General features: G+C 34.3%; 3 protein-coding genes across 5 annotated transcripts; 2 read left to right on the top strand and 1 right to left on the bottom strand.

Moving 5' to 3' along the window:
- Positions 1-3717: 3717 nt before the first annotated feature.
- Positions 3718-4797, top strand: LOC116012249 (lysine-rich arabinogalactan protein 18-like). Its single transcript, XM_031251748.1, has 2 exons — positions 3718-4226; positions 4490-4797. Exons 1-2 carry the CDS (start codon positions 3777-3779, stop codon positions 4565-4567), a joined length of 528 nt encoding a protein of 175 aa, XP_031107608.1. The 5' UTR covers positions 3718-3776; the 3' UTR covers positions 4568-4797.
- A 7501-nt stretch (positions 4798-12298) lies between these two features.
- On the top strand, positions 12299-16904 carry LOC116014320. 3 transcript variants are annotated; one of them, XM_031254354.1, is made up of 11 exons: positions 12299-12349; positions 12835-12901; positions 13377-13630; positions 13798-14108; positions 14225-14388; positions 14471-15130; positions 15414-15854; positions 15964-16158; positions 16271-16327; positions 16455-16517; positions 16662-16904. In XM_031254354.1, the coding sequence occupies exons 3-11, from the start codon at positions 13380-13382 to the stop codon at positions 16743-16745; spliced, it is 2226 nt and encodes a 741-aa protein (XP_031110214.1). In that variant the 5' UTR covers positions 12299-12349; positions 12835-12901; positions 13377-13379; the 3' UTR covers positions 16746-16904. The 3 variants fall into 3 exon arrangements, with proteins under 3 accessions (XP_031110214.1, XP_031110212.1, XP_031110213.1); XM_031254352.1 differs by having other exon boundaries at positions 12346-12486; XM_031254353.1 differs by lacking the exon at positions 12299-12349 and adding an exon at positions 12514-12697.
- On the bottom strand, positions 16856-19606 carry LOC116014321 (metal transporter Nramp3-like). Its single transcript, XM_031254355.1, has 4 exons — positions 18959-19606; positions 18344-18480; positions 17571-18223; positions 16856-17288 (listed from the first exon to the last, which is right to left on the bottom strand). The coding sequence occupies exons 1-4, from the start codon at positions 19489-19491 to the stop codon at positions 17085-17087; spliced, it is 1527 nt and encodes a 508-aa protein (XP_031110215.1). The 5' UTR covers positions 19492-19606; the 3' UTR covers positions 16856-17084.
- Positions 19607-22336: the final 2730 nt, after the last annotated feature.

The raw sequence follows: 22336 nt of genomic DNA on the forward strand, positions 1-22336 counted from the left end.
CAATTAATTTGACCAATGTCCACAGTTTGATTAAATAAGTTATCTCGTTCACACTAAATAATTTTATCAATTGCACAATTTTATGTCAATTGTCATTCACTCATCATATGAATGATTATACTTGATCATTAGCTCACTTTGACACAAAAGTAATAATACGTCCATCTTTAAGATGAACAATGATCGCCTCCTTGTCCCTACTCATAAGTACCATAAAAAAAAAAAATTTAAGCTGAAAATGTATAAATAGTCGTATGGGAATATTGAATTTTTGCCTATATGGCATTACTAATTTAAACACTTATTTTTCTTTTAAAAAAAAATAAAATAAAGCACTATGCTAAATGAATAAATGATGCCGTTCAAATTTTGTAAAATTGGACAAGTTAGCCTTATTAAGTTACGTAAGCTAGCCAACAATTATTTTGATGGGACGAGCGGAATAAAATTGCATACTTTTTCTTCTCTTTAATTATTCAGTTCTTTATTCATCGTTTATAAGCTTCCTTCTCCAGCAAGTTCTGTTACCGTCACGGACATATACATATGTATCACACATAGTAACCTACTAACCTTTATGCTAAATGAATTTTACTGCTTGTATTTCTGAATTTTTATTTCTCCATTTTTACTCTATGATAAATGAGTAATGATAAGATATTTTTATCATATAAATCCAAAAAAAATATCTATATTAAGAATTTTTAAGAGAAAATAAAAATTGAAATTAAGGAGTGAGTATATGTAAGTATATTTCATAGGGTAATTCTATTTGTACCACCCAAAATTCTACTTACACTACCATTTAATAGGTTTGATAGCTTTATAGATGGTGTAAATAGAATTTGCTATTTACACCACATTCATTAAAGTTGGTCAAACATTATGTTTTCTATTTAAAATATTATTTATATATTTATTTATTTATATTTTTAATTGTGATAGAATAATAATTTTGTCTATAATATTTTGTAATTAAATATTTAAAATATTTATTTTTATTATTATTTCAAATTGTGATAGTATAATAATTTGTAATTATTTTTTGTTGTATCTAATGTTTAATAAATTTTCATGATATTCTTTATAACTCAAATTTTTTGTATGCATTATTTTACCTTATTATAATAATATAATAAATTAATTTTGCATTATTTTACCTTATTATAATAATATAATAAATTAATTTTGCATTATTTTACCTTATTATAATAATATAATAAATTAATTTTCAATAGCTAAAAACAGTAAAAACACATTAATAAATTAATTTTCAATAGCTAAAAACAGTAAAAACACATTAACATCACAATAAAAAATAGCTAAAAACAGTAAAAACACATTAACATCACAATAAAACATAAAAAGAAATTTTTCATTCCATTTCAATCCAATATAACATTATCATGAGTACAACTAGAGCGTACATACTCATTGTAAGTATTGATCCGATTCACATATGGAGTAATCCATGCATCTGCACAATTTGGCTCATTTAGCTCGAATTCTGAACCATTCGTCCTCCGGAAAACCAAGACATGTAGCTACCGCTCGAAATCCACAATTTCCGTCAGGTCTCACATCTTGCACTTGCATTATGAAAGGATGAAATATAACTGGAAGCTGATGAATATATGGATGCAAAAAATGTCTATCACCTGGAGTTGTACAACTGAACAACAATTCCGAGCTGGTTCTTGAAACTGAAAGCATTTGGCTCGAAAAATCTCAATGCAGCTGAAAAACTATGTCTACCAAGATCTTGAGTGGGCATATATAGTTGGATGATCTTGAGTTTTTCTGAGATATTTGTTCTTTGAAGTGGGACGCCCACGAATATTTATATGCACAGTCGGCTCACGCACCAAAGTTGTAGATGGCGCAATCATCTCCCTCAACTTTCTCAATATATTGAATTTACCCGTTCTTGATTGTTTCTTGAATTGATCCTTAAACATATGAAGCTCATGCTCAAAACCAAAATCTTCATTGTTTAGAGAGATGGAAGGTGATAAGTCGAGCTTTCTCCAAAATATATCAATCGAATCAAGTGGGATAGGATGATCATTGTTAAAATATGTTACCTACTCGTGTGCACATGGAAGCCCACAACTTGTGCGCAATCGACATCCACAATTTTCAAAAATAAACCCGCTAGCTTTTGACCTCTCAAACTCATTAAATATGAGATTGAGTGCATGAATTGACACAAATCCACGCAATTCAAGAAAATGTGAAGTGTTGAACCGATGCCGAATGACAATTTTGCTTTGTTCAAGACTTGATTTGATTGATATGTCTTGTGACTGAATGACTCGGTCGATATAAAGCATTAATGTCTCCAAAAAAATGTCGTTGACTTTGATTTTGATCATTGTAACTAAAAAAATGGCTTTGATTTTGGTCATTGTCACTAAAAAAAATGGTTTTGATTTTGATCATTGTAACTAAAAAAATCTTCTACCCAACCATCCATGGCTTATAGATTGTGTGATACATATACAAAAAAGACACATATATATAGAGTCATATGGGTTCAGTTAGTATTCTCTGCCACCCAAATTACCAATAGTTTCATCTCACAAATAACAATATTGACTAAGAAATTTAATTACACAAAAGATTAGGTATTAATTAGAATTTTAAAAAAGAAGGTATTGAAATTATAAATATTATTTAATTTAAATTAAATTAAATAACTATTTAAAAATTAAAAAAATATTTGAAAAAAAAAAAACAAAAACGGATTTGTTTTTTTGTTATATATATATATATATATATATATATATATATATATATATATATATATATATATATATATATATATATATATATATATATATATATTTATTTATTTATTTATTTATTTATTTATTTATTTATTTATTTATTGTTTTTAAACTTTTAAATTGTTATTCAATTTAATTTTGTTTAAATAATATTCATTCCATTCCAATATCTTTTTTTTTTGAACACTCTAATTCTAACACTTTTTTTTGAAAACTCTAATTCCAATACTTTTTTCTTTGTGTAATTAATACAGTTGACTATGGTGGTGTAAATAGTCATATTTATACCTTATTGCTATTTATACCACCTATAAAATTATTGAAATTTGTAATCTTTTGTAAATTTCAATGTTATTTGCACCATAGGTGGTAGGAATAGCAATACCCATTTCATACTATATACATCAAATATCGAGCCATTTCTCTGACATAAAGACTGTGTCTTTTTTTAGTGTCTTTTTAACATACAAGACTTGTCCTTTAAAAACAATTTTACGTTCACTTTGCGTAGTGTTCACTTTATGTAAAGGTTCTTCATAGGAAGTGCCGTCGTTAAAGGTTGCGCCGTTAAGCTTTGCGGTGGAATGGTGCGTGAGAGTCCAGCTAAAGTAAGCCGATTTCCGTGTAGAAAAATCAGTACGTGGCGGATTCTGATTCGTTTAGCAGCCTTGCGGTCCCACTTGTAGTATTCTCCAGCTGTGATCCCTAGACGCGAGTCCAGCCAAGGAATCACCTAACTTGCGAAATGCCCAGCTGGGTTCACTTGACGTGGCAGCCACGACCCTCAATTTTAGCAATACGGGCCCACTGTCCAGTCTGTTCACGCGCCACATAGTATCGTGTTTCGTTCGATTGCGCGTTGGGCCCACCATAGTATTGTCCGTTATATACGGCTCGTCAGTTCCTTCCCAGTCCATCTCGAAACAAAACTTATTTCATCTTTCTCTGTTCGTTTTTGTAACAAAACCTCGTCTCTGTTTCTCTCCGATGGATCCCAAGGTCGGAATCGCGGTGGCGTTTATGTGCATTGTAGTTGCCGGCGTCGGAGGTCAATCTCCGGCTTCTGCGCCTGCTGCGGCGACGACGGGGACTCCTCCGACGGCCTCACCTTCAAAGCCTGAATCTCCGGCTCCTGCTTTGGCTCCACGTATTGCAGTTTCCGCTCCCCAGGCCAATGCTCCGGCCGCCGCGCCTGTATCCCCGCCTGCCCAGACACCATTGTCCTCACCTGTTTCGGCTCCGGTATCCTCTCCGCCGGCTGCCACTCCCGTTCAGTCTCCCGCCCCGGAACTTGCAACTCCCCCCGCTAAAGTCCCCGTGGCTGCTCCGACTCAGGCTCCAACTCCGGCATTGCTCAGCCCACCTGCGCCTCCCAGCGAAGCCCCCGGACCTAACCCCGACTCCATCTCTCCCTCTCCGGCAGGCCTTAATGATCAGGTACCTTCAACTCAACATATGTTACAATCTAAAATTGGACAAAAGTTACTTAACTGAGCTGTAATGCACATAATCAAACCACACTAAAAGACTGAATTCAAATCCATCAGTTAGTATAACTCCTAATCTTATAAATGCATATTTTCAATGTGAGATTCTTAACAACGTCTCGTATCTTTTCACCTTATGATATGTTCTGATCTGTTTAAATTCAAGGATAGAAATGCATACTAATGTTTGAAACTTTGGATGGGAAATTGCAGAGTGGAGCAATGAAGGTGACGAGTATGGTGGGAAGCTTGGTGATTGGATGGGCTGTGTTGAGCTGCCTTCTGTTCTAGAGACTATACAAGAATTGCACCCATCACCGTATTGTTGATGATTTTGATATATAGATATTAATTATACACTCTTGTGATATGGCACGGGGAATGATACTTTGGTTTCGGCCGTTTAGGATTAGCCTTTTCGCTTCATTATATTCCTTTTTTCATTCTTTTGATGTATGATGAGATGACCCTTGTAGTGTTTATTATTTATATATTCTGCTTCTACAATAATTTTTCTGTTATAATGCTCTTGTGATGTTTCGTTTTTCATTTTGTCTTTATAAAAATTTTGATACTTAGAAACGGTGATTATGAGGATAGAACATAATTATCACATGAAATATCATGAATTTGATTTCTATCAATATTCTTTTGATAAAGCCTATCAATCAAAAATTACACACTAGTCAATATACTCTCAAATAATTATAGTAAGCTTCTATGATCACTAAAAAATCTTTATTTTGTGCACGGTCGTTCTAGCTGTCTTAATTCCCTTTAACCCTTAACTTTGGATGAGTGTCTTAAAAATTTAAAAATTAAAAAAAAAAAAATCACTTTGGATAACTGATACCTTTTAGGCTTATATGGTCAAGTAATGGGCTTGGTATTAAGGCCTATTGTGTATGGCCCAAGCAACAGCCCATTGACCCAAGTGGGTTAACCCAACAAGAATATCTATCCATGGTTAGGTTTTTAAAATTAATTGTTAATATGTTATGTAAAACTGCCGTAATTAAAAACAAAAACAAAAAATCAAAAATAAAAATAAAAATTACAAGAAGCCGAGAAGATATTTGACATGAACACATGGTCTGATTTTCTTGACATTTAAAAAATGATATGACGTTGGTTAGAACATCTAACCGACGTTGTATTTACATTTAAAAAATACAAAAAGAAAAAATGATACGACGTCGGTTAGTTGAAATAACCGATTTCGTATAGTTTTTTTTTCTTTAATTTTAATATCAATACGACGTCTATTAGTTCATCTAACCGACGTTTTATCATTTTCTTTTTTTTATTTTTTTGTAATTTTTTAAATGTAGATACGAAGTCGGTTAGACATCTAACGGAAGTTGTATTTTTTTATTATTTTATTTTATTTATGAATTATTAAATCTCATTTTTAATTTTAAAAAAATACCCTACTGCGTCAGTTGTTTGAAACAACCGATGCCATAGGATCTGCAAATATATAACATATTGCATCAAAAACTCTCCAATTTGTTTGGAAACCTCCCTACTTTTTTCGATATTTCTCTTTTTCAGTTCTTTATAAGCTAATAAGTTCTTTATTACGGAGTACTATTTGTTCATAATACTTTAAATTTATTTATCATCATAATTTTTAGTAATATATATACAATTGATTGTGCTTGTAAATAGGGGTCTTTACAAAGACTTTGGTTTGGGATAAAAAATCTTGTATGGCTTCCTAGATCCACATTGTATTCAACCAAAAATGAATAGCAGCTATGAGAGGATAACGTATATAAATGACACCATACGAAATGGAAAGAAAAATACATATTTAGCTCTATATGTTCTCAAGTAAGTATTAATTACATTTTAAATAAAAGTACTTATATATAATATACTTTTATTATATATTATATTCACTTAAAACTAATAAATTACTTATTTGTAGTGGGCATTGGATGTTGATGGCGGTTTATCCTCTATTACATGAGATTTATTGGTTTGATTCAATTGGTCAAGGACCATGTGTGGACATTAAACAGATAATGGAAACGTATGTAAATTTATAAATAATTAATAGTTATTATTAATATAGTGATGCAAGTATTTACATATATTTTATGTCTTATATTCAATGTTGTAAAAATCGCACTAGGCGGCACCCGGCCGCGTTGAGGAAGGCCGGAATCGGCCTCCTCCGCGGCCGACCGCCTAGGCCGCCTAGCCGGTCGTATAACCAAAAAAAAAAAAAAATCGCCATCACCTAAATCTGGTCGCCGTCACTCGCCGAAGAACGAAGCGACCAAGAACGGACAACAACATCGCCTACCACAGACCACCAAGAACGGACAACAGGGTCGCCTACCACAAACCAGTCATCGCCGTCGCCTACCACCAAGAACGGAGCCATGCAACCCAGAAATTTTCGCCGCCACCTGCCCCTTCGTTCGATCTTGAACCTCTGCCTCTCTCCTCGTCCAGCAACGGCGGCGATGGGACGAGCTCCGGAAGCCTTGAATAGTTGAACCTTCGGCGGCGATGCCCAAACTTCAGACTTCAGATCTGGCTGCGAATTCGACGGTTCAGACTCCCTCCTTCGGCGGCCTTGAATTCTCCTCTCCCCTCCGTTCCTCTTGCAAATTTGTGATTCAGATCTGACTTTTACTCTTCCTCCAGCGACCTCTCTCCTTCTCGCGTTGGTATAGAGCAGTGGAGAACACAAACTGTTTTGTGTTATCGTGTGTACAGATTTGAGTATAGAGCAGTGGAGAACACGGCCTTAAACCTTTAACTCCTTGTCTCCCTTTAGCCCATTAGACATTTAGCCCTTATATCCCCTGTATTCTCTTTAATAAAAATCGGGCGCCTAGCGATTATTTCAACCTTGCTTATATTAATAGGTGTCTCACCACAACAAGCATTTTGAGTGGAAAGAAACAAAGTTGTTTACCAAAATGGATTACATGTTCGGTAAGTAGTTCATACACTTTGTAAAACAAACTTATTGTTTTTTATTTATAAAATTTATTAGCTTTATTGTAATTCAAATGTAGTGTGCTAAACAAAGAGGTAATACCGAATGTGGCTATTATGTAATGAAATTCATGTTTGAAATTGTTTCCAACAACATATACAAAGAAATGGATAAGGCAAGTAAATTAATAAAATATCTTTCTCCTTTTAATTTTTAAAAATACTAGATTATTTATTATTTATCTCTTTTGAACTTTGTAGGCTTTGGAGAAATAAGGAAGATTGCCCTACACTCAACAAGAGATTAATGAAATTAGAGACATATGGTCTAAATTCCTTATTAATGAATGAGTTACTAAAATGCTTTATTATTAGTTTCAAATTAGTTTATGTTTATTACATTGATGTTTATTAGTTTGATAATAAATTGTGTTATTTATTAGTTTTAAATTAGTTTATGTTTATTATATTGATGTTTAGTTTGATGAATTGTGTTATTAGTTTGATGAATTGATATTTATTAGTTTGATAGTTATTAACTTGAAGTTTATTAGTTTGATGAATTGATGTTTATTAATTTGATGTTTAGTTTGATGAATTGTGTTATTAGTTTGATGAATTAATGTTTAGTTTGATGAATTGGGTTATTAGTTTGATGGTTATTAGCTTGATGTTTATTAGATCATTTTGAATGAAAAATTGTTGCACAAGTTATGAAAGTTGATGTGTGTAAAACTACACAGGTTTTGATTGGAAATTGTAAAATAAATTTTATATATATATATATATATATATATATATATATATATATATATATATATATATAGGTGGGCCAAGCCCACGGGGCAAGCAAGGTGGACCTCTAAGGCCTGCTCTTTGACATGCCTTTGAAACCGAAACTCACTCCCAACCTAAATAGGGGCCGGGCGCGAGCTGACTTGACGGGCAAAGTTCATTTTGACGATTCTACTAGTTTACTTGAGTTGTGCACCAACAACACGCGAGTAAAGTGAAACATCCTTAACTTAGCTAGCACACTAACCAAATCTATGACCACCATAAATCGTGTCACCCAAACATCCGTCTTAGATCCGACACTCCACCTTTTAAGAAAAACTAGATATTATAAATAAATATCATTAATCACATTTTGAACAAATCTATGCAATTGCGTGAATCATGACTTGATGATTAACAACTTTACAAGCTATCTTCCAAGAGGCTAATGACTACTTTATCTTTTAAGTAACCCATAATTGTGTCACAACTACTCTTTATTCTTTAATAAGTTATTACAAAGTCAATAACACATGATTTATAGAGTTTTTTCCCAAAATGGTCCATCGACTATTGCTCATTCTCAATTTTGCATTTCGACTTTCAATTGCACCTAATGTGGTCCCTCGACTTTCAAAAACTTACCCAATTTGGTCTTCCGTTACATATTCCGTCAAATCAGTGTTAAAATGGAGGGCATTTTCGTCCATTTACCTATTGTTAGCCTAAAAAACATTGAGAAATAGTTGAGGGACCATTTTGAGAATAGTCAAGGGACCATTTTGGGAAAAACTATTTTATTTATTTCATTTTTGTTTATTTTCATTTTTTAGACTCTATAAAATTAGAATTTCTTTACATTTTTTTTCTTACAAATATAAATAGTTAAAATCGTGCAATCCATCCTAAAAATTTTTAACTTTTTTACAGACTTTTTCCCTCTATCTAAATATACAAACTATTCCTATGCAGATCTTTACAATAAGTTTCGTAAATTTTATAAATACTCATTTTTTAAGCACCGATTAAAATAATTCTTAGTCACATCCGTAGTACTAAATATATTACTTTGGATTTTTTTATAAATAAGATATAATATTATTAAATTTAAATAATTAAAAATAATGTGCCCACAACACAAAAGATTTTATGATTGACTTAAAAATTAACTATAAATTTTATTGTTGAATACAAATTGACAATTATTAAATATTATTTATAATAATTATTGTGTCCCATGTAATATACTAAAATTATTAGGTAGGATTTTTATAATTAAGGTATAATTTAAAATTAAATCAAAATTATTAAAAATAATGTGTCCACATTACAAAATAAATTATACTTGCCTTAATAATTAATAATTAATAAAAAAAAATAAGAAGAGGAAAACATATAAAAGATGTCATACAATATCTTAAATAATGTAAATTAATATAAAATTTAATAATTACTTCGAAATCAAATACAGAAAATATTGCAGGAAACATTGACGAGATTTTACTTTTCGGCTCACCTAAGAAGTTTACTAGAAAAATTTATCTTTTGGTCCAATATTTTCCCTACATTTTACACTCTTTGGGTGTCTACGCTTGAAAAAAATATTATTTTCAATGGTAAAAGTAATATTTAATGTGATACATAGTGATTGATTGTCTATGAACATTAAAAAAAAAAAAAAAAAAAAAANTATATATATATATATATATATATATATAGGTGGGCCAAGCCCACGGGGCAAGCAAGGTGGACCTCTAAGGCCTGCTCTTTGACATGCCTTTGAAACCGAAACTCACTCCCAACCTAAATAGGGGCCGGGCGCGAGCTGACTTGACGGGCAAAGTTCATTTTGACGATTCTACTAGTTTACTTGAGTTGTGCACCAACAACACGCGAGTAAAGTGAAACATCCTTAACTTAGCTAGCACACTAACCAAATCTATGACCACCATAAATCGTGTCACCCAAACATCCGTCTTAGATCCGACACTCCACCTTTTAAGAAAAACTAGATATTATAAATAAATATCATTAATCACATTTTGAACAAATCTATGCAATTGCGTGAATCATGACTTGATGATTAACAACTTTACAAGCTATCTTCCAAGAGGCTAATGACTACTTTATCTTTTAAGTAACCCATAATTGTGTCACAACTACTCTTTATTCTTTAATAAGTTATTACAAAGTCAATAACACATGATTTATAGAGTTTTTTCCCAAAATGGTCCATCGACTATTGCTCATTCTCAATTTTGCATTTCGACTTTCAATTGCACCTAATGTGGTCCCTCGACTTTCAAAAACTTACCCAATTTGGTCTTCCGTTACATATTCCGTCAAATCAGTGTTAAAATGGAGGGCATTTTCGTCCATTTACCTATTGTTAGCCTAAAAAACATTGAGAAATAGTTGAGGGACCATTTTGAGAATAGTCAAGGGACCATTTTGGGAAAAACTATTTTATTTATTTCATTTTTGTTTATTTTCATTTTTTAGACTCTATAAAATTAGAATTTCTTTACATTTTTTTTCTTACAAATATAAATAGTTAAAATCGTGCAATCCATCCTAAAAATTTTTAACTTTTTTACAGACTTTTTCCCTCTATCTAAATATACAAACTATTCCTATGCAGATCTTTACAATAAGTTTCGTAAATTTTATAAATACTCATTTTTTAAGCACCGATTAAAATAATTCTTAGTCACATCCGTAGTACTAAATATATTACTTTGGATTTTTTTATAAATAAGATATAATATTATTAAATTTAAATAATTAAAAATAATGTGCCCACAACACAAAAGATTTTATGATTGACTTAAAAATTAACTATAAATTTTATTGTTGAATACAAATTGACAATTATTAAATATTATTTATAATAATTATTGTGTCCCATGTAATATACTAAAATTATTAGGTAGGATTTTTATAATTAAGGTATAATTTAAAATTAAATCAAAATTATTAAAAATAATGTGTCCACATTACAAAATAAATTATACTTGCCTTAATAATTAATAATTAATAAAAAAAAATAAGAAGAGGAAAACATATAAAAGATGTCATACAATATCTTAAATAATGTAAATTAATATAAAATTTAATAATTACTTCGAAATCAAATACAGAAAATATTGCAGGAAACATTGACGAGATTTTACTTTTCGGCTCACCTAAGAAGTTTACTAGAAAAATTTATCTTTTGGTCCAATATTTTCCCTACATTTTACACTCTTTGGGTGTCTACGCTTGAAAAAAATATTATTTTCAATGGTAAAAGTAATATTTAATGTGATACATAGTGATTGATTGTCTATGAACATAAAAGTATATGAGTATTTATGAAATTTACGGAACTTATTGTAAAACTTCATAGGAATAGTTTGTATATTTAGAGGGGAAAAGTCTGTACAGAAAGTTAAAATTTTTGAGGTTGGATTGCACGATTTTAACTATTTATTTTTGTAAGAAAAAAATGTATAGAAATTCTAATTTTATAGTGTCTAAAAAATGAAAATAAACAAAAATGAAATAAATAAAATAGTTTTTCAAAAATGGTCCCTTGACTATTCTCAAAATGATCCCTCAACTATTTCTCAATGTTTATTAGGCTAACAATAGGTAAATGGACGAAAATGCCCTTCATTTTAACACTGATTTGACGGAATATGTAACGGATGACCAAATTGGGTGAGTTTTTGAAAGTCGAGGGATCACATTAGGTGCAATTGAAAGTCGAAATGCAAAATTGAGAATGAGCAATAGTCGAGGGACCATTTTGGGAAATTTCTGATTTATATATTTAAAAATAAAATGTGAAGATGAAAAAAGATTCAACATGTCCAGTAACAAGTGCATGCCTGCACAGGTGGCACAACTGCATGGCCGTTACGACAAGAAAACACTCCTTCGAGGATGCTACGCCCACAGAATACACGACCCGCTACATACGTACATTAATCATACTTCTATTATTTTATACTTAGCTTCTATCTATAATTCTGAGCGTCACTTTCGACAATTCACTTGAGGTTGTCCGTATGGTTTAATTAGTTTCACCATCCTTATCTAATTCCTTTAATTTTCCTATCTCATCACCTGTAGCAGTAACAGCCACATCCAGGCTGACCAACTCCGGGACCACGCCACTCATTATCCTCATCTTCTTTTTTAAAAATATATATTCTTTTCACGTGGTTATTCCACAGTATAATGTAGTATAAGCTCTCAATCATACCAACACTAAATTTCTTGTAGAATATATAATAATTGACTTTGCTCTTATAACCAAACCCCCATCCCGGCCCCCCATCCCAGGCTTCATCTGTAAGTTGCACTGTGGGTCTTCTCTGTTTGTTTGTTTTTTTTTTTTTTCAAGTTGGATAAGTTGTTGTGCATACCATAGCTGTGAATGCGAGGAGATAAGCAGCTATGTCTCTTGATATGTCGACTTTAGTGGCAAGGTATATTTCTCCATGTTCTGTATTTTTTGTTCTTGTTCGTATGTCTTCTACAGTTAAGAACAGTGGGTTGAATTTTCTTCTTATTGATTAGTTCTACCTGCGTTTGCTTGTTCTTGATAAAGGGTTTCTAAAGTTTAGTTTTTTTGCTGAATTCTTTGGTCAAGATTGCTTCAGAGCTCTAAGGATATTGTACGTTTGGGTTTGATTGAAGGTCAAAATGTGTAAAGTTGTCTACTTTTTCTGCAAATAGTCAATTATTGTGGTGGAATGATTGAAATGCTTGATCTGCTTGTCTGTGTATATAATTCGTGTTAATTTTAAGGATTTTGCTTGAAATTGTTGCTGCAGGTACCTGGATTCTTGCAAGAGCCACGATGTGCTACCCAATTCTGCAATACTATCAGCACTGTATAAGGTGATTACCCACTCACTCCTTTTGCCAGAAGAATTGTACTCAACCTGACAAGTGTTCACACGGGTAGCTCAGTTGGTTCCTGGGTAGCAAATTGTGGGTAAGGACACAGTATCGATCCCACAGTGTGGGAGTTTCACCCTATTATGGGGTGGCTTCTTGTGGGCGCAGACAATGGTCTTCTGACCTATTGAGCCGCTGAGTCACCATGATTCTTCTTTTGTTGCCAAGAAGAATAGAATAACTGAATTTGTATTTGATGAAATGAAAACATATTGCCCTGATTTCTGCTTTTAGTGTTTATTTTCTGGAGGATTGCCAGTCATGATAGCATTTGGTGCTTGAGCTTGCATACTTGTGAGATTGAGTACTATTCTTCTTGTTCTTTATGACAATGGTTAGAATCATGCAAAAAGATTTCATTTTGTGTTCAATTGGTTTAATCTCAATGGATGGACTCTTTGGTGTTGCTGTTCAGGCCATGTTGCAGAAAAGAATACAGCAGGAGTGCACCATTGTGCTTTCGCTTGATGAGCTGGAGGATTCTGACTTATCCCCCATTATTGATGCCCTCCTTAAAGTTCACTCTTTTAGCGTTGATGCAGTGGACATACTTTGTAGATCGCGTTCTATCTTGAACCAAGAGTATGTCTTGTCTTTAATGCGGGCAGTCGATTCAAAGCTTCGAATTGCCAATCTCCAGGATATGTTATTGAGAAAGGATATCATATGGTATGTATTGGTGATGATATTACCCTTCACAATATTGACCAGCAATTTTTAGGGATGAAATTTCTACGGGGAAATGAAGTTTAAAAAGTATACTTTGATAATAATGCTCAACGCCCTTGTAGTGGTTAAACCTTCATGATAGTAATGTTAGGATGGGATCTTTGCAGGGAACTTTTTGAAGGTGGTTCGAATTGCCGTCTGCTAAAACTGAGGTCTACTGAGATTCAGAAACTCAACGTGACTGGGAATTTCATGCAGCTACACACCCTCAATCTGGATTTCTGTTCTTCCCTCGTTTCTCTGGAGAAGGATTGCTTTGCTAACATGCCCAAGTTAACTTGTCTGTCAATGTGCGGGACGAGAGTAGCTGATCTTTGGACAACCAGTACTGCGTTGTCAAGACTGACTTGTTTGGCAGAATTACGGTTCCAAAACTGTATATGCTGCAAAGACACTGGAATGTGTCTTGCATCATCCAGTAAGACAACAAATCTTATCTGTGCAAGAATCTCAATCAGGTCAATTAAGTAATTACTCTTATAGCAGGTGATAACTCATACACAGTATAGATGTTACGTATTGAATATTTTGCAGATGATTCCGATGACCTGGTTTCTACTGGCGTCCGCGATTTCCAGAATACACCTCAGGAGTTACCAGATGATTTGGTGGATCGAGTTCTTGATCAGATCAAGAAAATTATGGCACTAGATTTGTCTTCTGCTTCCTGCTCTGGACCTGAAAGTTTAGAACTCGAGGTCAGAAAGCCTTGTGTTGTGATAACGGATTAAGTTGTAGTCTATATTATTTTTGTCGCCTCAAGTTCCCATCTCTTATCAGGTCCCTGCTGGAGAATTGAATGTTCAAGAGAAAAATGAGTCTCCTCGTCCCTTGAAGCTAAGAGATACTTCAATTGTTTCCGAGATGTATGTTTCTCATCACGCTTCACCCATCTGCTTTGAGAAACACTACAGGGAGTACATGATTACATCGTTGCCTCATCTGCAAGTGCTAGATAATATGCCTGTAAGGAAAAAGGATCGGGAAATAGCCAAGGCCGTCTTCTCAACTTCCTATGAGTATTTACCTTACAAGCGCCCGCATAAAGAGAGTGTTCTTAGAGTTTTGCATATGCGTGAAACTGGAACAAACAATCTGTACTCTAGAAAATCGGCAAGAGTGGAGAGGCCAGCTTCTCGGGGAAATAGCCAGTTTTCCTATTACAGGTCCCTTTGTGCTGCGAAATTCGGGGCTTCATCATGGCCTTCTGCAAACCCCTTGTCTCAGATTTGCAATATTATTAATGAAGACAACAAGATTCCTCAACCAAGACAGTTTGAGTACCACCCATCTGATCCTAGTCTAATGTCATTTGGTACCTTGGACGGGGAGGTGGTTGTTGTAAACCACGAGAGAGGAAATATCGTGACTAGAATTCCACCTTTTGGAATGACAAATAGCGTTTTGGGGCTTTCTTGGCTTAACAAGCATCCATCTAAGGTACTTTACTCATATCCTCACTGAATTCATGACTATGAACTACACGTTATTGGTGATTATGACCTCTTTAACGATATGTTTAGTTTCTTATATAACTAAGTGTTGTGGAAGTGCTGTTCTAGACAACATTGATCGTTTAACATAGTCTAGTCGCATGCTAAGTGGTTTAAAGCAAATATATATTTGAAAATGTGCGACTTCTTCGGAACAAAGCATAGTTTCCTTGTCTGACATTTTCTTGTTGTTGATCTAATCCACTTTAATTACGGTTCTTGAAAATCAGCTGCTTGTTGGTTCCGATGATGGTTCTTTGAGATTGTATGACATCAATCATGTTCGGGAAGAAGCAGAAGGCTACTATTACACCTCTGCCCCTGTAATTTTCGAGAGTTTTGAGCACTTGACTTCAGTTCATGTCAATTCAACCGATGATCAATTCCTCACGAGTGGTTATTCCAAGAAAGTCGCTATATATGACATTTGCAGCGGCAAGCGCATACATATGTTCAGTGACATGCACACCGAACCCATAAATGTTGCTAAGTTTGCAAACCACTCCCCTAACGTGTTGGTCACATCATCATTCGACCACGATGTCAAGCTCTGGGATTTACGACAGCAACCAATGCGGCCTTGCTATACAGCTTCAAGTTCGAGGGGAAATGTGATGGTTTGCTTCTCGCCTGATGACCTTTATCTGCTCGTATCTGCTGTAGACAACGAGGTACTTAACTCATAACGAGAGAGTAGAGACTGTCTAAGGTTTATATAATTCTAGATACTCCATATATGATAACAGACTGAGGATAATTCCAAACTTCCAATGATGCCAGGTGAAACAACTTCTGGCAGTAGATGGAAGACTTCATACAGATTTTGGGATACACTCAACCGGAAGTGCTCATAACTACACCCGCTCATATTACATGAACGGAAGGGACTACATCGTCAGTGGAAGCTCTGATGAATCAGTTGTCCGCATTTGCTGTGCTCAAACCGGGAGGCGGCTGAAGGACTTGTATTTGGAGGTAGAGCCTAATAGGAGAAACGTTTGCCTACTTTTCTCGATGATTTCATTCGAACAATACATTTGACAATGTCTGGTGTGTTAATCTGCTTGGTCTGTTACTTCATTTTCAGGATAGGGACTTTGGGCACTCGATGTTCGTGCAATCGTTGAGAAGTGATCCCTTTCGAGTAAGCTCCTCCATTGTCATCTTGCTAGCATAGTTCATAATCTCCAGACAATAATGTCCAACACATTATCATTTTTCCATGAATTAGCTTCTCATTCATCTAAAATGTGTATTTTCCAATGTTTTAGCACTTTCACTTGGCTGTCTTGGCTACCTATGCTCATCCCTGCTCAAAACGCGATATCATCAAGGTACCTCCCAATTTCTTCATTCTTTGCGTTGTGAACTAGGATCACGCCTTATATTTATATCATCTTCATCTGTCAATTATCTCATGATTCTTCATTTCTTCATAGGCATTACAAGCAAGATTTTACTAATCTGTTAATTCTCAGGTCAATTTGCTGGAATCTGCCCAATCTAAGGAAAACTTGGGATGGGAAGACTCATTCCAGATTTCCAACAGTCTTGGGGGTTGAATTATTTACTTCTGCAAATCTGTATGTATTGTTCATATACTATTTCATGACAGTTGTATATAATTTTCTCCCATTTCATTGTATAATATACAGTCACCAGGCTGAACATATACTACTAGAAGTAATTTCTTCATTAAGAATAAAACTACAATGTTGCAACTTGCAAGGTTCTCAAAGATCTACAAGACCACAATATACATTCTGTCATCTTCATTGTCTCCATTTTAGTCCCACAACTAATAAATCCATAAAGTAACCATTAGCTGGAAAGGTTAGACTAGCAGGTAAGCTGGAAAGGATTCCAGTATGGTACACATAAGTGTTAGGAGGGGCACTGAATCAACTCACTGCATCTGTGATCCTCTTGTTTTGGAAAAAGGGTATGTTCCTCAACACGAGATATATTATGAAGGCAACATATGCAGCTGTGAAAGCAAATACTGCAGATGTAAACACTGCCCCACTAACTTCTGAAGAGAAGAAGTCCAGCAAGAGATATCCATTAATGATAATCACCAAGGTAGCGACGAGCCATGATATTACCTGAATGTAACACAGTAATGGATGTTGTAAATATGAATGTTGTTGTAAATAGGAATGTAAAAATAGTTCCAACATCATCCCTCTGTTGAGCATATATATACCGAGTAATATATAAACATAAATGTGCAATCCAATTATCAGCTTAAAGCTTTTAGTTTAATTTGATATCAGAGCGACAGAGCCCACCCCATTCTAGCTTAGACTTTTAGTTGAGATAGAGCACGTGCTTCAATTCCCTCAAACATAAATAAGCCATATCGTGTGTGTAGATCAAAAACATACCTTGAGAATGGGGTTAATCTTGAAAACGCCCATTAGTTCCTCCTTGGAGACTAGGCAAAGAAGGGGAATGAGAGCAAAAGGGATCTGGACTGACTGAAGAATATTAAGCCACTCGTTTAGAACATCCAACGAGTCCTCGGAGGTGTCAAAAATAAGGGCAACAATGAGAGTTGGGATAATAGCACAGCTTCTTGTTATCAACGCCCTCTGCCATTTCTTCAACGGCATATGCAGGAAGCCTCCCATGATGAACTGCCCGGCATAGGTTCCAGTTATAGTGCTGCTTTGACCGGCAGCTAGCAATCCAATAGCCCATATGTAAAGGATTGGAAGCAACCCTCCTCCATACTTCTCCTGAAGATACTGCCCTGCATTTACAAGGCCAATGCTATCCGCCTTGTCGGTGCCATAGAATGACTTGGCAAACACAGTTGTGACAAATAGATTGATCATGAAAGAAACTGCAAGGGCAACTGCAGACTCTATCGAGTAGTAGTTGAGCGCTTCCCGAACTCTGCCTATCTTGCGCTTGTCAACATCTCGGGATTGTACAAGAGCAGAATGCAGAAACACATTGTGAGGCATGATAATACACCCAACAACTCCCACCGCCTGCTTTATTGTTCTCGAGCTGAGCTTTGGAACCAATATACCTAAACTTACAATGGAATTTACCATAGTTTTAGATCAACCAAGAAAACAGTTCAATCCATCATAAAACTACAAAGACAAATGCTCAAACAATAGCAACTCATTAAACTGACTGTCCTCACCAAGAAGAAGTTCAACCCCACTAGGCTTCGTCTCTCCAAACATCCACGCAAATGAGAATGCCATAACAGCAATGAGTACAGCGAAAAGAGCTTCTAGTTTCCTCACTCCATAGTTCTCAAGAAACAGGAATATAAAGCTGTAATCAGAAAGAACATAATTTTATAGATCAAATGCAGAATGTAAATATCAATAAGCCTCTAGACATCAGATATATAAACAATAGAAAAGAAATGTTAGAGTCAAACTTTTAAATTGACCTCTCTAAACATCATCAATTAAAAATTCCAAACAACAGGACAAAATTGAGGTAATCAAAGTTCTTTCTTTTCCTTGTGCAGTTCAAGAGTATGAGACATACATATATAACAGGAGAAAGCTGAGAATGAGTCTAAACATATCTATGAAGTAATAAGATAAACATGAAAAAAAAAAAAAGATTAACAAAAAGCAGCCAGAAATTAGAATTAATATATTAAATTACTAGTCCTTTTAGAACAAGCAAGCAAGTAAAGGCTTCTCCAAGCAAGGAAAGTAGTAGTCTTAACAATTGGGTGTATTATAACAAGTAAAACACTAATTTTGGGATGGAAGGAAGAAATATGAAGAGAAATTACCAATCTAGAGCAGTTATAACGACACCAGCCCAGAGAGGCAAGAAACCATTACTGAGAATCTTGATGGCAATGGCACTGCCAATTACCTCTTGAATATCCGCCCCAATCAGAGCTAGCTCAGCCATAACCCACAGCAACATCCTAGCCCACTTGGGGTACTCGTCCCGGCAGAGCTCAGCCAAGTGGCGGCCGGTAGCAACCCCGAGGCGGGCGGACAAGAGCTGGACCAGCAGACCCATAGCCGTGGCCCAGAAGAGCAGCCAGAGCAAGGAATAGCCGGCAATAGCGCCGGCCTGAAGATCGCCCTCCAAATTCCCGGGATCGAGAAAGGCTATGCTCATCAAGAAGCCCGGGCCGGTGAAGAGCCAGAGCTTCTTCCATGAAAAAGGCGGCGTCTTTGTGGTGTCCTCCTCGGTTTCCGGTTCGTCAAGTCCGATGATGTGGACTTTCTCGGTCCGCTCATAGGCGCTTTCTTCCTCGTCCGGATTCAGTAACGGCTGCTCGCTTCGGTTCTCTTCTTCGTGCGAACCCATTTCTGTTTCCTTCACTCCCTCACAAGAATCTCAGAGAGACCATTAACACCAGCTTCGGGGAAGGTTTTCTTATACGCAAATGGCAAATGGAGCGGGGAAGAAGTTTGTGAATTTTATTTATTTTTTATTCTTTTATTGCTATTTCCTTTTCTTTTCTTTTTCTTTTTTTTTTCCTTTAAATGTAGTCCATCCCTAAAAAGAAAATGCCAGTCGTCGTTATAACTATCGGTCCATTGATTATATCACTATCGGTCCATTGATTATAAGCTATGTTTCACAAATTTAATTTAAAAATTAAGATCTAAAAATAAATAAGTTAATAAAGGTAAAATAACAAAAATATATTATTATGGTTGTTATTATTATTTTGAGGGGAAATGGATAAGTTTTAATTAAGAGAAGTGGATAACATTATCTTTTAAAATTAATATGGATAAAATGGAGAAAATTAGAAAATTATAGTAGTTCACTTTCTCCTTTCAAAAAAAAAATAGTAGTTCACTTTCTTTATTTACTATTGAAAACATATGGTAACTGATTATGAGATTGATGAAATCAGGAATACTTAACCATTATAACAACTTTTAATGCTTATTTACATACAACATTATCTTATACATTATTTGATTAAAAATTTCAACTATCATTATTACCAAAAAAATTATTATCATACTAATAGACACAACAATACAACATCATGTAGATAAAATAAGCATACCTAATATTATTTACTTCAATAAAATTAAATTTTATGATTAAAAAATTCTCAAAAAATGCTGACAAATTTTAAGACTAATGCATGAATTACTTAGAGCATTCTTATCGGTATTGGTTTTTAGATGGTTATTATCAAGCCAGGTAGGAAAGCGAATAGAGAGGAGAGAGCAAACAAAGAAAAAAAAATTCTGCACAACCGTCAGAAAAGCCAAATTTGTGGCTTTAAACAAACAAAGCCACCTACGCGCCTAGCATCGCGTGCATTGCACGTGCCAGCTAGGCGCGCAACAGGTGTGTGAAACGCGCACCTACGGCTTTATGTATGTTTTTCTCTTTCTTCTAGCATTAAAATAGGGTCCACAAATAAAACTTGTTTTGCAGAGATGAAGAACTTAAAAAAACTCCATCCCACACTAATAAATACCTCATGCATAGTTTTTTTATTTGAAAAAACCTATTAATATCCACAGATGTGGATGCTCTTAGGATGAAAAAAATTCACATTTATCGCAGCTAATGTGAGTTTCTTCTCTAGAAAGTAAATAACAACAACAACAATAATAATAATAATACTGAATTGAATGGGTGCTCTTTCTGTGCACCAGAGTTGTCTAACATGAGCGTGCAACTCTGACTTTTTTTCTTCTTTAAAAAAATAAATTTTTACTTTTTTCTTCTACTTGGCATCATAAATCTGACCAAAATCTGATATTTATATTATTCCACTAATGTTGCTTTCATGATTGCAATTGTGTTTTTTTAATGTATAAATTTAATAACTACATTAAATTATAATTAATTGGGAATATTTTTTTTGCCCAAAGACACTACTGTGATTATTGTATGTGAGATAATTGTGAACTTAATTTCGTAATTTTTGCCCACGTCTGGGGCAACAATTGTGGGGGGGCCATATGTGATGTGGCATCTTGGCCACATTAGATGGATAATGGCATTCTTATCCGATCGTTATATCGTGGACCACAGTGCACATAGCAATGTGCACTCTGGTCTAAAATGATGTCGTTTCGAGGTTAGTGAACACGGACGCAAATGACTCCAGTGAATTCATTATCTATAATACACATAATCATTATCTAGAATACACAGAATGTTTGCCTAGAATACACGGAATATTTGCCCAGAATACACAGAATATTGACACAAAATACACAAAACTCATCCTCCTAACATTCGAATACACAAACACATCACAACCTGTGTTAATAACATGAATACACAGAATATTGACACAAAATACACAGAACTCATCCTCCTAAACATTCGAATGCACAAACACATCACAACATGTGTTACTAACATGAATACACAGAACGGTTGCCTAGAATACACAAAATGATTGCCTGGAATACACAGAACGATTACCTAGAATACACAGAATATTAACATAAATACACAGATCGGCCGAAACGGGAAACATGATTTCCAAAAAAATAGACGGTTAGTTTACAATGCTCAAAACGACGTCGTTTACATACGTAGTGCACATTGCTATGTGCACCGTGGTGCACGGTATAATTTGCCACTTAAATTTGCTTTACCTTAGCCATTTTCTATTACGTGCTAAATATGTAAATAATTTCACTACATACTTTCATTTTACTTCTTTTGTTTTTTGTTTTCCTAAATGGACCATACATTCTGTTTAATTGCACAATTAAATCAATAAATCCAAGCATAATTTTTCCTAAAGTCAATGGGCGTTCAAGTGCGTGGGTGGGTAGGAATCTGTTAGAAGTGTAAAGAAATTCTACCCAACACTCTCTCTCAGTCTATTATATTTTTGTTAGTATTATTGACTCTATTACATTGTAGTAGATATTCATTTATATACTTTCTCATAGACTCAATCTCATGATCTCTCATTTGTGAGAGTCATTACATGTCACTTGATCACAAGGTCATTGGCATCCACTACGCTTAATTAATTTGTAACACCTACATTAATGTGGAACACCAATGATTATAGAATTAAATCAATAATTACATAATTAAATACACAATTACGTAATTAAAGTTATTGTTACAAAATTAAAATAGTGATTAAATTGAAATTAAATTATGTAACTTCAAAAACTAATGAGATCTAAGTCATTCAATTAATTTC

Source organism: Ipomoea triloba, chromosome 3, assembly GCF_003576645.1.
Source record: "Ipomoea triloba cultivar NCNSP0323 chromosome 3, ASM357664v1".
Classification (NCBI taxonomy): domain Eukaryota; kingdom Viridiplantae; phylum Streptophyta; class Magnoliopsida; order Solanales; family Convolvulaceae; genus Ipomoea; species Ipomoea triloba.

Coding starts and splice junctions, on each gene's coding strand:
- LOC116012249 (XM_031251748.1), top strand. CDS start 3,777: ATGGATCCCAAGGTCGGAATCGCGGTGGCGTTTATGTGCATTGTAGTT. Junction 4,227..4,489: donor CGGCAGGCCTTAATGATCAG/GTACCTTCAACT, acceptor GGGAAATTGCAG/AGTGGAGCAATGAAGGTGAC.
- LOC116014320 (XM_031254352.1), top strand. CDS start 12,455: ATGTCTCTTGATATGTCGACTTTAGTGGCAAG. Junction 12,902..13,376: donor TACTATCAGCACTGTATAAG/GTGATTACCCAC, acceptor GTTGCTGTTCAG/GCCATGTTGCAGAAAAGAAT. Junction 16,159..16,270: donor TGAAGGACTTGTATTTGGAG/GTAGAGCCTAAT, acceptor CTTCATTTTCAG/GATAGGGACTTTGGGCACTC.
- LOC116014321 (XM_031254355.1), bottom strand. CDS start 19,491: ATGGGTTCGCACGAAGAAGAGAACCGAAGCGAGCAGCCGTTACTGAAT. Junction 18,481..18,958: donor GTTATAACTGCTCTAGATTG/GTAATTTCTCTT, acceptor TTCTGATTACAG/CTTTATATTCCTGTTTCTTG. Junction 17,289..17,570: donor AGATTAACCCCATTCTCAAG/GTATGTTTTTGA, acceptor TGTTACATTCAG/GTAATATCATGGCTCGTCGC.